The following is a 13,964-nucleotide window of genomic DNA, read 5'->3' as shown; positions in this document are numbered from 1 at the left end:
CCTTAATTATTAGAAAAAAAATTGGAATTAAATATATAAAAATAAAGGCAAAGGGAACAGATTAAAAAAGGACATTTTACCACAGTGCCAAGTGAACTTTTACACTTCTGAATTGCTTTCTTTGCATTTTCACAGGAAACCGGGCATATGGGAATCAGTTTGAGCTTCTGTGTTTTCAATCATTAGATTGTTTACATATTCCCTCTGTCCTTCTGGAATTAAAATTATAATAATACTCCCACTTTATATACAGTTTGAATGTGGCTGTGTGGAGAACTGTGTGAAAGCTTTTGATTTAGTAAGAATTTTGTCTGCTGTGGTTTGCAGTGTGCAGAGTTTATAAATCTAGTGCCAGTAGAAAATTGGAAGCTACTTGTATTGCCCAGTGTGCAGGAGATATCCAGCTGGACACATCTATTCCTAGAAAAGATCACACCTGCATCCTATCCTGGAAACACAGGGTACAAGGCTGTAAGAGACACTTGTACCAAGACAGCAAGATCATCTAGAGACAAATATTAACATAGTCAGAGTGTCTTTGGGAAGTCAGCAAGCTTGAGCTGCTAGCAAAAGCCCTTATGAACACGGATGAACATGCAAACTCCATGTATAAGGTATCCCAACACAGAAAGCGTGAACAATAGCTAACTGAGGCATCCTCGCGTCATTATTATTGTGAATCGGTCAGTTAAAAAATGAACCCAAAATAGCAAAGGCTTACCATTCAGCCCTTGCGTCACCAAGGATAATTATTTTATGAGCCACATTGTGAGTTTAAAGCTCTTTCTGGCAGGCAATAACTCATTAGCAGGTTTATTGAGTGCACAGTGGCCTTTTGCACTTTGAAAGATTCCTATCATTTCTGGAGTTTACTGAGCTACTGGAGAGGTCAGAGAGAGGTCAAAAAAGGATTCGATTCCTTATTTCAGTTACAAGAGAAACCACTTAAGAAAAGCAATAAGATCGACTGTTTGTAATCTGCCTCTTTTTAATGACCCATTTTCTGAACAAGAGAATTATAGTAGATTATTAAATATGAAATTTGGTTTTAGCAATGTTTCACACCATCATATCTTTTAGAAAACTGACATCACCTTCAGATCTCTACAGTGGCAGTTTAAAAAAATAGTCATTAAATATAGAAGAAGGTAAAAAATAACACACACATTTGGTGGTTGTTAAAGACATCTGTGTGATCTCGAATAAATAAAATCTTACCATGATTAAGAAGAGTTAATTGTAGTACAGCACATGTGAAGCAGCTGCAAGCAAATTAAGTGCAAATTCAATAATCACGATAAACCAGTGAAACAACAGTTCAATGTTACCAGATTAAACTCTCTTATGATATATCTTTTTAAGAATTATGGAAATGAGTTCACCAGATCATGAAAGCAAAAGGACATACAGTTTGTTAATGAACAGAAAACAAGGAAAATGTCAAGAATTTTAAGTTCCTAGAAGAACTTATAGTTTTCCACACCTTTGACATGTGTGGTGGTAATTGTTCGGATTTTGCTTGCTTAAATTATGATTTAATATATTCCAAAGAACATTTTAGAAGAAAAGTTCAAAACTGAAAGAATGGTTTCAGTGTTTAATTTTCTGCTGAGAATTTTTCAATGACCTATAATGAATGCTGCTATTTTCTTGTTCATAGACTGTATGCTACGATTGTTCCTTCTAACATTTTAAATTGAGGGAGGTTTTTTTTTCCTCAAGTACATCAGAACAAGTTGCTGGTTTGGCAGCTTGACTGATTCTGAATCGTAGTTTTATTTCGTAAGACTCTCAGTAAGAGCCCTCTTACAGGATTAGCCGTTTTTTGTTAATCCATGTTAAATGAAGTATACTGGCTCCTGCTCTCTTGCTTGTTGTCCAAGCATCACATTATTCCTACATCCTCACTCTTATCACGTTCATCCTTGTAGACATTTTCTCCAGGGAACTAAGCCTTAGCTTCACCTCTCATAGTTATGTATTTACACAAGAAAAAATCTGCGGGACATAGGTTTCCCATCCATTTTTGTTCCTTTTTCGAAAAACATTAGGTTGTTTTTGCAAATAAACTGGACTGCTGTTATGTTGCAGCTGTTTTGCCTTTTGTTATTTAGCCAGCTAAAAAAAAACAATGGCTGAAAGATTGATTCACCAGAATTCTTCTCATATGAGAAAGAAGAACTCCATGGACGTGCAAAACATGCAATCTGAAAATGGTGGAGGTGCCTGGTGAAAGGGATGTGCTGTCATTTTGCGCTTGTACCCCCTTTGCGTCTTTAAATTGTTTCATTAGTCTTTTCTTCTGACAGTCTTTTTTTTCTGTAGAGTGTGACAGGCTCGGTGGCGTTGATGTTAATTGATTGGGATGCCTTTTTTGTTTCGGTGCTGCTATAGAATCTGTGCAGAGCAGTATGTCAAGCCGAAATATGAGCCTTGAATTGAGTGAGCGCAGGCTAACATGGAGGCCTGGCTTTGTAATGACCGAGTTAAGAAGTGCTGAAATCGTTGATTATGTCTTTTCCTTAGAGGGCCTAAGGCACATTGTCTGCACTTGCACACTACACATACTTATTTGAAGCTATAGGAAATGATTCATGGCACATATTTAAAATTGTTATGCAGATGGGGTTTAAAAAAAGACAAAGGTCTGATTAATTTCTTGCTCTCCCAAGATTCTCAGTTTAATATTACAAACTGGTGAACACATACCATTATCAAATATCCAAATTGCCCTTTTTGCTGCAAAAACGTGGGAGCTTTTTTTTAATGCTGCCTAAATTCTACATTGAGCATGTACAGTAAGTTGGTGTTGCTTTTATAGATGACATGGTTTTACCACATAACTGTCTCCTTAATCCACATCTTACTGAAGATATGGATACAGTAGCATGTCATGGCATTGACTGATTGGAGGTGAAGACCTTTCAATGAAACTTGTAAAAAAAAAAACGAGGAATCTTGTCCCTCACATGGTCTGGTAAATTGGACCAAAACCAGCTGAAGAACAGTATCACATGGCAAAAATATAATGCTGATTTCGTTTTAAGAAATGGAAAACGACATTAATTTTCTGGCATTTCCATTCCCATAATTTTGCGAGCCTCTTCCATCAGACAGTTCTCTTACAAGACGCCATATGTATTCATAAGAATCCAAGCTGTGTCCATCTGTTGGGTTAATACGGCTAGAACCTTGGCAGCTGTACTTTTCACACTTAATTATTCACATACAGGTCTCCAGAAGCTGGAGCAATCTCGCGTTTTTCTGCCTTGCATAAAGAACCATGCAGAGATCCTGCTGAAATTTAAAAAAAATCTTTATTTTCCCCAAACACGGCATGACAGGCAATCTTCAGATAAATAATATTTAATTTCAAGGCATCTGTTAGCTGGGAATGCTTCATCTTTGAGATTGTCTACTGGGCTATCTACGTCTTATTGGATGGTTCTCTCATGAAGGATTGATGACTCTCCATGCTGGTAAAGAGGGGGAAGGAGGCACTTTTGAAGCAGTGGCAGGAGTGTTTAGATGCAGTAAATGAATATTTTTGCATCTTGCACGTGGTACAAAGATGTAAAACCACATTTTAAATGTTTTGAAAAGAAAACGTACGTATTTGTTGAGTGGCTATAATGCATTACCCTAAAGTATCTGCTCCTCTAAAGTGAATCCTGCCCTATCTGGTTGGAAGTGTGCATTTTAATGTTCACGTACTTTTTTAGTTGTCATCCTTTAATATTATATAATGGATTTAATTATAACCGTATGTAATTCCTGTGGCTCCTATCTGTGGTCCTGGGGAGGAACACTGTCTCTTGTTTTTTACTGCAGCCAGTTCTTAGTCACAGGCATGAGAGCAGGCAGTGTTGCCTGAAATGGAACCAATTGGACACATACAGCATGCAAAAATGCTCAAAGTGGGTGTGTCTGATACAGTGTTATTCCCATCTGTGGGTGTGTCCGGTACAGTGTTTTTCCACCTGTGTCTGTTTATCATCTGTTTATCGTTGATCGACTAGTGAGAGCTGTTAAGTTAGAAATAAGTTAAAGGAGAAGTTGCATGAACTTTGTATGCCTTGAAGCAAGGTATTTGTGACCAATCAGGACTGACCAAAGTTCAATATAAGCCTAAAGAACCAAGTAGATTAGTTTTGTCATCAATTAGCACTGGAGTTTTGTGACTCAGCTAAGCCAGTGGACAGTATTTCCTCAGGACCAGGGATGGGAATCACAATATTAAATGGTTCTTCATGTTTCAGATTTAACACTTAATATTTCAAAGAGCTCCACAGCTTTAAAAATAAAATAACTGACTTCAGAGTGTTTGTTGTAACTACTTAATTACCCAGATATCATCATGTTTTTCAAAAGTGAGTTCCTTTTAACAAAACAAGGTTATTTTTAAAGTAAATTCTTATAAAAAAGCAAACACATTTAGAGTGTGTTACTCTGGAGAGATATTCAAGTGAAAATTGTTTGGCAGATGAGCTGTTGAAAAGTAATAAAACTATCACTCACAGCCACCAACTGCATTTAATATACCATCAGCTTTGACAGCCTCTGTGTCAGGCTCATTGATTTGCTGTGCCAGAAGGAGCTTGGAACAGTGCCAGTGTTATCCTGTCTGACAAAAACTAGATGTTTGTTCTCATTTGGAAAGTGGTTCAGTCATCACAGTTCGAATCAAGGGGAAAGCTAAAATCTCTTTCTTTTCCTTGTCCTGTATATTATTTGGCACAGGTAACATTCTAAAAGAACTTACCTGGGGCAAAGCCATAAGTTTCCACAACAACAACAAAAAAAATCTCTTTAAAGGTATGAATTTAATCTTAAAGGTCAAAGTAAAAAAAGAAATGGAGAACATCCTACTTGCTAAAAGATGTAGGATTTTCAATGTACAGTCTGTAATTTCGCATACTTTTTTAATGTTATCCTTGGAAGCAGCTTAATTTAACAGTTATTGAGTCATCACTGAGTCTGGAAGGAATATTAAAGATGAAAAGAAGCTGATCCTACTGTTCTGGAAATTAAAATAAGGAAAGCTGTGTTGCCTTCCAACTTCACCTCTGAGAATCCCTGTGGGGTTTAAATAAAATATGTGAACTAACTCATTCTTTTGCAAAGCTTCTGAACTTTCCACCCTCCGTCCCGATTTATTGCAAAGCATGCAAATGAGGGAGGTAGCCTTGGCCACCCTTTCTCTATGGCGATGGCATATTTAATAATGGATGTACTGCATAAACTATTCATCGGCTTCCTTGCAGGAGAGCGACCTTCTCACCTTCAACATCTCGGCACACCACTCATGGTGGAGTGAGCACGGCCCAGGGTGTGTGCGAAAGGAGATGCCGGCGACAGGAGTCAAGAGCTTTGACAGCCAGTCCTACATTTCGGTCATGGGCTGCATGGTTGAGTATCAGTACATCGAGGTCATGCACAGCGCCTTCCAGATCTTGATAGCTGTGAGTATAGTCAGCGTGGGTAAATTACACTCATCATCTGAATCAGGTGGGGGGAAGGGGGAGTGTTCCAGGTTTAGCAGCCCACAGATCATGGTATGGATCAAAGGTGGGCATGAATTTTTCATCTTAATTTCAAGACACATTATCATCTTTTACATGAATTACATATAAAATCCATGTACGCAGTTGCTGGAACACACAAGGTGATCGAATTCACACATGCCTTGCGCATTTGAAGAAGAGATTAGAAATGTACTCCACTTCAGCATCTGTGTTACAAATTAGTCTCATCCAGCAGGGTCCTGGTCATGATGGGGACAGCAGGTTTGCACAGTTCTTCAGAATAAGAAATTGTTAAGTTGTACACTGTCATGTAAGACCTGTTAGGGTTGTAGAATATTCCACAATCTACAGGACAAAGTCCTGTAGCCTGATTTCCAGGACACTTCTGGCATGTACAGGAATCTGGTGTTTAAAGACCCCAGCCAAAATTTTTTAATGCAACCTAGAGACCAGGTTCTTTGACCGTACCGCTCTTTGTTACAGAATCGTTTGCTTCTGTCTGGTAAAAAGGCCGCCAAGACAAGCACAAGACAAGCACTGGACGTTTTTATCCTGGTGGTTCCCAGTCCAGGTCTTGGGGAACCTGGTATCTATCAGGTTACCAGGTCGTTTTTTTTTTCTCCAGCAGTGTTCTGAGTCATTGTCAGATTAGTTTCAGTTTTCTATTTTTAGGCCTAATTTTTACATTTGCTTCCCACTCTTCAAAGGTGAATGGGATTTAAAGCTGGTATTCATCCTGTACTAATTAGTTTCAGAATGGCTTTCTTTCATATGTGTTAACTGCAATGTGATGGGTTGCACCTAAGCAGAAGGTTTTAAATAAATGTCTAAACCATTATCATTCACTCCTGTGTCTGTTCATCATAAACTGGCCTCCTATTTAGAGCTTTTTAGTCAAACATAAGGAAGCTAGTTTTAAAGAGACTGCATAAAGGTCTGTATGCTGAGAATGTTGTAAAATGTACTTTAACTAGGGTGTTTTTTAAAGTGCAGCAAAAGGTCTAAACGCTCAAACAGATCAATCATAGGCACCAATTAACACTGGTGATTAAGAGGGCACCAGGGGTTGCTCAGATCCAGGATGGAGAACAACTGGGCTGTAAGCTGTGAGCAGGAGAATGCGTACTGTATATAAAGAAATGTGTAGGGAAGGGTTGGTGCTTTTAGGAACAACAGGGGAGCTCTTGGACAAAAAAATTGGTTTATAACTTTTAGAAAAAAATTGTGACACCCCTGATTCATGGAATAGAGTTAGAGAACACTACAGTTTTCTGTCACAGATCACAACCCTAGATACAACTTTAACATCTCTCCAAGACCGACATGTAGAAATTGAATAGCAGTTGTGAAATGCTGTTAGGTTGAGTACTGTACAGAAGAAAATCAAGGTATGTTCTTATTAAGGCTGTTTGCATTGTGACTGCAGTCAATAAATTACAACAAAGAAACCTGTACACAACTAGAAATTAATTCCTTTGCCCTTGACTTTACACTTTACACTGTCTTTACACAACCTAGAATGTGTAGAATTAAAACATATTTCATTGATTTGGGATGTTGATTGATTTCTCCTCACTGAGCTCTCACACTGCTCAGGGATTTCATGGAAATGTGGAGAAGGAGGAGGCTGGTTTTGATCATGGTTGAGTCATGTTTAAAAGTACAGGCAACAGAAATGTGTGACATCAGAAATATTATGATATTATATATCAAATATTATAGCTTTTGCTTTTCTAATAATGATATTGCTGTTTTACTTTTAATAGAAAAAATGATTGATGGTCAGATGTCTAGGTATGAAATTACTAGTACCGCTTTTGGTTAAAACATTCAAAAAATGTCAGTATATGTTGTGTACATTTGGTGTTCCAAGATAATTAATTAATTCAAATATAAATACAGTATATACAGGGTTTGTTTCTCTGTATGGTGACGTCTGACTTCTTTTACAATAATTTTATGTTCAGAAGTTCCTACTGTAAGATCTCAGTCTGTAGACAGTTTTTTTTTTTAGATTTGACCATATTAAGAATTTTTCCTTTTACAGAAGATTGTGGTTAGCTATCCACGAGGAAAAAAAACTTTATGAACAAGGGATGTCCTAATAACATCCTTCACTTCTATATATTTGAACTGTAGCTACTCTAACATTTTTATTCTATAGTTTATGGCCATTGACATAGTAATTATCAGCACTGTAGTGGAAAATGTATCCTAGTCAATGTTCCTGTTCATAAAAACTCCTCATAAATGAAATGACTGCTTTCCACTTAGTATCTCTCAGTGTTTAAACTTGTCAGCTCATGCCAAGGGATTTGTATTTCAACAGCATAAAAGGGAAAGCATTCTTGATCTATTTTTTTCAGATCTAGATAAGGTTTGTTTTGGGCATTCACTCAATAGATTGATTGTGCTTTTGTTTCACATCAGTGAATTGCACTTTGTCAGTCTGTGTCAGGTCACTAACCAAGATTAATTGGAAAGCAATGTCAGAACACAACAATTCAGATTATCATTTCATATGTAAAAGGTTTTGGCATTCTTTTATTCGCCTACATATTAATCTCTCTTGCATGGCCAAGCAACTTAGTTTTATCTGTGAAGAAGAATATTATGTATATTAATGTTTTCAGCTATGGTTTTTCTGTATTGAGCCTAGGAATTGAATTCTAAAAGCTGAGTAGCGACTGCAGGGAGACTACAAGGTCAGTGAAGCTGTTTCTAATGCTGTAAAATGTCCTTGATTTGCTTCTACAGTCCTTCATATTGGTTTCTCATGTATACTTTGCCTGGGGTTATGGTGAGAAGATTCTGATCAGTTAAATTGATTGACTTATCAATTAAAATGGAGAAATGAATTCTGTTCCTTCTCATCTGAACTGCACTGTCACCACCCAATCAGGTTGTTTTCCAGTATTACAACAGCCATGGAACCTTGAAGAAATGTGTTGGTTCTCATGATCTACATATATTGTGGGTCCATTGTGTGGCAACTGGGGTTCCCCAAGTAAAATTGTGCGATTAGCTGAAGTACTGATAGATGGAGGGATAGAGTCACTCTGGGTACACCTGGCATTCAGCCCACCAGCGATGTCTGTAACATGCTGGGTGTTAGATGTTGTGTCAGTGAGAGCTGTATCAGCTGTCCAATCAGAAATAATTTTGCTGTAGACACTGTGGAACTCAGGGTACATAAACAGTGCACATCTAGACATTCTCATCCCTGCTTATTCTTATACTGGGGCTGTGAGTGGATCCATAAACTGCCTGGCACTGGAAATTCCAAACGGGTGTGTATAGAATTACATTTAGGCAATTTTGAATTTTAAGCATTGTGGGGCTGTGAAGTGTGAGTAGGATGTAGACATTTCAGAGGAATTGTACAAAGGTTGCGGCAAAAAGAGTTGCTGCTTCTAAATTGCGGTTACAAATGGTGGACATGAGGAAGCTGTGCAAACAATAAAACACAGCATTCTCACCACACTTTAAGCTTACTTCATCTGTCAAGATTACATTTGTTTTTTCTTTAATGTTTTCAGTTTAGATTTGTGTTTTGCCTGTTTTTAGGGCAATGTAAAAGTCCATAATAATTAAGACGACCAAACCAAGACTGCTTTTGAGTGGAGAGAAGAAAAAATAACTCAGAAAGCCACATTCTGCATTAATAGTGCACAGCGATTTTGTGTTTCATGGCTTTTGTTCTCAACAGCTTAGTGAAATTACATTAAAAGGCGCAAAGCTTCATTTAATTTAGCGTTAAAACAGTAATTTTTCAATTTCTTCTTATTTTACTTCTATGAAAGTGGAAGATGCCCAGAGACTATCCTTCAAAACCATGAGCTCACATTTTCATATTAACACATCTATAGGACTTCCTAATTAAACTTTTTATCTAGTCCTCAGTGTAGGAAGAAAAGATAATGATACTTCACAGTTAATGCGACAGGAGCATTAGATTTTTCTATTGCCTAATGTTTAAAATTCCTCTTACCCTACCAGTGATAGATGTGATGGCTTTATGATTATACAGCAAGACATTTTGTACAGGTTTGAAAAGGATAGTTCCCTAGATTTTTTTTAAAATGGAGCCCTCTTTACAAAGACAAAAATAGGTCTATCTGAATAACTGAGTCTTCTGAAACAAAGCTATTTAACTTTTAATTAGTTATTACAGACCTCGTCTGAGACAAGTTTGAAATGTTGTATCATAATGAGCAGTCGAAAATTAAACCTCTTGGGCATACACAAAAAATCTAATTTCCACTATTTCTTTAAAAAGTCACTGCAATAAAAAAAACAACAAAGCACTTCAGCAACTCATTTGCAATCTCAGTTTCAGGAAAACTGCCATTAAAGCATTACTAGGAAAAAGAAGACTTCTCAGACAGATTGCAGGATGCAGTGTTAGCTAGTTTTAGTTTTTTAGTTAACAGTTGATGCTGTGATTGTTTATTATCACTATCCAAAATTGTGTTTCTTTCAGAAATGTTACAAAATGTCTTTTTTTCATTAATAAAGTAACAATTTCTTTATTCAGATAGATTCCACTCATGTTCATTCCCATGTAGACTCAAGTTAATATTGGCTGAAGGATTACAGTACATTAGTGAATAGATTAGTCAATACATTGGAAGGCACTCATTAGAGATGAATGTCTATCCAACATTCTTAACCAGACATGTATAATCTGGCATTGTTGGTTTGTAGTGTAAATTCACTCACAGGAGTGTATGCCTGTATTTCTTACACCAGTATTTTGCACTAATTGTCTTGCAATATTTTTTAAAACATCTGTCACCAACCATTTCAGTGGGGAAGAGATGAGAATAGATGCACTCATTGTCATGCTCGCTCCTGTTGGAGTTGTGTGAAGTGAGCATTGGCATAGCAGCTGGCCACACCTCTACTTACCTGTCATTTAGCGCTGGTCGCCATGGATACGGTTGTGACAGGAAACCTGTACCACCTGGAGGCATGCCTGCCTCAGGTAGTTCAGGTTTTTTTAAACCAGGTGGTGCTCTAGACTGGACTCCAGCACAGAGTTTCCTACAACCCTAGCTTGGCTCCTTGTTTCCTCAGTCCTGAGTTTTCGCTATGTTTTGCCTGCTTCCCCTGCCTGCTGCAGACACCTCGCTTAAGTTGTAAATTACCTCCAGGTGGTACAGGTTTCCTGTCAGATATGTATTCACAGCAACCAATGCTGAATGACAGGTGAGTGGAGGTATGGCTGGCTGCCATGGCGATGATAGCTCAATCCACAGAGCTCTAGGAGTAAGTTAAATAAGACTGTGGATCTTTATTAAAAAAAACTTTGTGATCTTTGAGGAATTTCAGGTTTAAGTGTCTATGAAAATAAAAGGAAGGCAAAGAGAATTTTCTGATTTTGCTGCTGGTCTTTTATTACTACACTAAATTATTAGGACACAGCATGAAGGTTAGAAAAACACAGAAAAAACAGGCAGGACCAGGGACCAGGGACCACTTCTGCTTTGGTCATCAAAAGGTTACTTACCACCCTTAGGCAAAGAGGATGATTGGAGAGGTGTGTGATGGCATGACAGCATATTCTCTTGCTACTGGAAACAAAAAGAGGACATAACAATAGACAGACGTACTCCCCTGTTGATTTTATTACAATTATGCAACCATTTATTTACAGTTATTATCAACTTGTGTATTGAAAAACATGTAAAACCCCAATTTTAAGTATTTACAGAGTCACGTGATTAAGGGTTTGGAAGTAGGGACCCCTTTTACTTACTCTTACACCATAACCCACAGAGTCTTGCAGTGCATGGCACTGACTAGGATAGGCTGAGACAGGGAAGCACTAAAGCAACTGATGAAAACTGAAGTGTTAACATTAGAGTAAATGAAAGACTGTTCATTGTATTTCAGGGATTGGTTGATTTTTTAATATCTTAGTGCCTCTGAAACACCTTCATTTCTTTAAGTAAACTAATGCTCAAAAGTACAATTTTAATTGACATGATTAAATCAAGGTCAAAGGCTCTCACAATTCTTAAATACTCTGGTTGATAAATACCTTTTATTATGGGACTCCATCAAGCTGCTTTCGGTCATGACCTGCTCTTTATTTAGGCTTCTAATGTCTTGTTGTGCGATGCAGATTTTAGTATTAATGTTCTGTACCTTCAGTTAGTTAATTCAAAAGAATGTTAACTACCAATTGCTAGGAGTGTTCCATAAATCTGAAAGAGGTGCCACTGGTAAATATATGTACAGTAGTTATACTATTTATTACACTAAATTACTGAGAAGACTTTTTTCAGATAAGACTAATGATACTACAGATAATACAACTAATATTAATACAGTCTGCAACTGCATGTTCTTGTTTTAACTGAGAAACAAGAATGTTTGGAAGCATCAAAAGGCACAAGTAAGCTGAGCAGTGTGAAGGAATTCAGGATGTTCATGAATCACACAGGTACTGTAGCAAATAGCTGCTGTGCGGACTGCTTTTCAGATCAACAGGCACCATTTATAATTGGTTCTGAACGAAATTAGAAACCTGCAGAAACATTCCCTTTGAATTACAGGTAACCTGTCGACTCTTATCTAGAAGATTTGAAAGGTAATAGGACTAGCAAAATTTAGAAAAAAAAGAGAAATTCTCATGAGTAATTCAGTCTATGTACTCTTGTTAATTTGTATAAAAAGCAGTGAATTCTGATTCTTTCCTGAGGGGCCACTACCTGTTTAATTTTCCATTGCTTGATGTTGAATTAATGAGCCACCAGAGAAATGAATGAAAGGTTGCATGAAAATCTTGATGGAAATGACCATCTGGTTCTGATAGATTGATTTATTACCCAATTAAAGCTCTAAAGGATACCAGGAGCAGCACACCTGTAATATTTCAGTTCACTGATACGTTTAGATTCGGTCTTTGTTGTCATCTTTATTTTTAGGAGTGTCATTTATCTTCTTTGTGCATTTTTCCTTGCCAAACAAAACCCAAACAAAAAGTAAAGTAAAAATAAGATTTCTTGATCATGATTGGCCTCAGACAGCTCTGTCCTTTCTAGGTGCAGCATTAAGATAGTGGTATTTTTAGACAGGAGAATGGCACCTTTCATAGATGGAAGAAAAAGTTGTGTTAATTAAGGATAGACATGCAGAAAATAAATGACTGCTTTTACTTACTCACTAGAAGGTTTTACGGGTCCATTTTTTCACTGTGTGCTGAAAAAAACAATACCATTGGGAAGAAGAAATTCCTTTTCCTTATTAGGGTTTTACCATGGTTTTCTCAGGGGGGAAAGCTTTTCAATGAGCTGCAATCTGACCAATTTAAAATAATGAGAAGATAACTGTAAATTTTATTAGCGGTAAGCATTATATTTGGCACAATGTGACCCAGATTCTACACTCTTCTCAACTGTTTTGTGCCTCCTTTTCTGTTGTGATATTACAGCTAAAAATTGGAAAATTAAGCAGACCCTTCCCTCAGGCTACATTTGCTACGTCTGACCTTATTGTCTCATGTAGATGTGATGAAATTTTAGTAGGAGTATTCTGTTCAGCTGCACACTGTGAATACATTGTAATCAAATTGATTTGAGGGCCACTTCATGTGGTCTAAAAACAGGTTTGCATTAGACTACTTTTAGCCAACATTGCCTCATAACATATGAAAACCCCATTTGTCCCTGAAGTGCTAATTTGTAAGTGTTAGAAAATTCATGAGTGACATCAGCTGTGGGAGACCATAAAATGCAAACATTAAGTAATACAGACCATCTAACTTGTGGCTCTTAGCATCTTATTAATCCAATAAACTCTTGAGGATGCTTCTTTAATGTTTCCAGTGGCTTTCAGAAGTTTTTGAGAGGGGTGCAGATCTATCACATTTAATATTCATTCTTGGCGTCAACAAAAAAGTGTGAGTAGTTTCTTACCCATAGATTTTCATAGCAGTATCTAATGTGTTCTAATAAAATTATACCTTTACTTTCTGACACATTGAACTGCACAAGAGATTCTTCTGTTTAGGCCTCAATGCCGGGAGAAGGGACAAAGTAATTTGTTTTGTTTCAGATGTTTATTTTCTTGAAAGAGTATTATGAGCCTTTGTGATTGATCTATATCCAAATATATATAGTATATATATTTTTTTTTTAAACTGAAGCCTATGGGAGGAACTCAGATTTTGTTTAATCTGAAACAGATAGAGCTTGGTCATAACAGATTTTGTGGTCTGCATCAGTAGGTCATTTTGTCTCTCTTGTCTGCTCTGTGATTGTTTACAGACGGCCTTGGGATGACTGCTACATTGATATTTCAATCTGAAAATCCCATACAGGGACACCCTTTTGTTTATTTCCCATTCACAATCCATCACCTCTTCAGTTACATAGTGTACAGTACAGAGTATAACCAATAGTTGCTGACTGAGAATGGTAAGGAAATTCT

General features: G+C 37.1%; 1 protein-coding gene across 2 annotated transcripts in view; it reads left to right on the top strand.

Moving 5' to 3' along the window:
* Positions 1-13,964, top strand: part of LOC148648251 (sodium/potassium-transporting ATPase subunit beta-1-interacting protein 4-like) — a 63,529-nt gene that overhangs the window by 30,935 nt on the left and 18,630 nt on the right. For both annotated transcript variants that reach the window (XM_088608333.1, XM_088608332.1), the window contains exon 4: positions 5,265-5,462. In XM_088608333.1, the coding sequence (XP_088464459.1) occupies positions 5,265-5,462 (198 nt within the window). The remainder of the gene's footprint in view (positions 1-5,264; positions 5,463-13,964) is intronic.

Source organism: Lepisosteus platostomus, chromosome 15, assembly GCF_059453375.1.
Source record: "Lepisosteus platostomus isolate fLepPlt1 chromosome 15, fLepPlt1.hap1, whole genome shotgun sequence".
Taxonomy (NCBI): domain Eukaryota; kingdom Metazoa; phylum Chordata; class Actinopteri; order Semionotiformes; family Lepisosteidae; genus Lepisosteus; species Lepisosteus platostomus.
The sequence above is the reverse complement of the archived record's forward strand: the minus strand, read 5'-3'. Positions and strand labels throughout refer to the sequence as shown.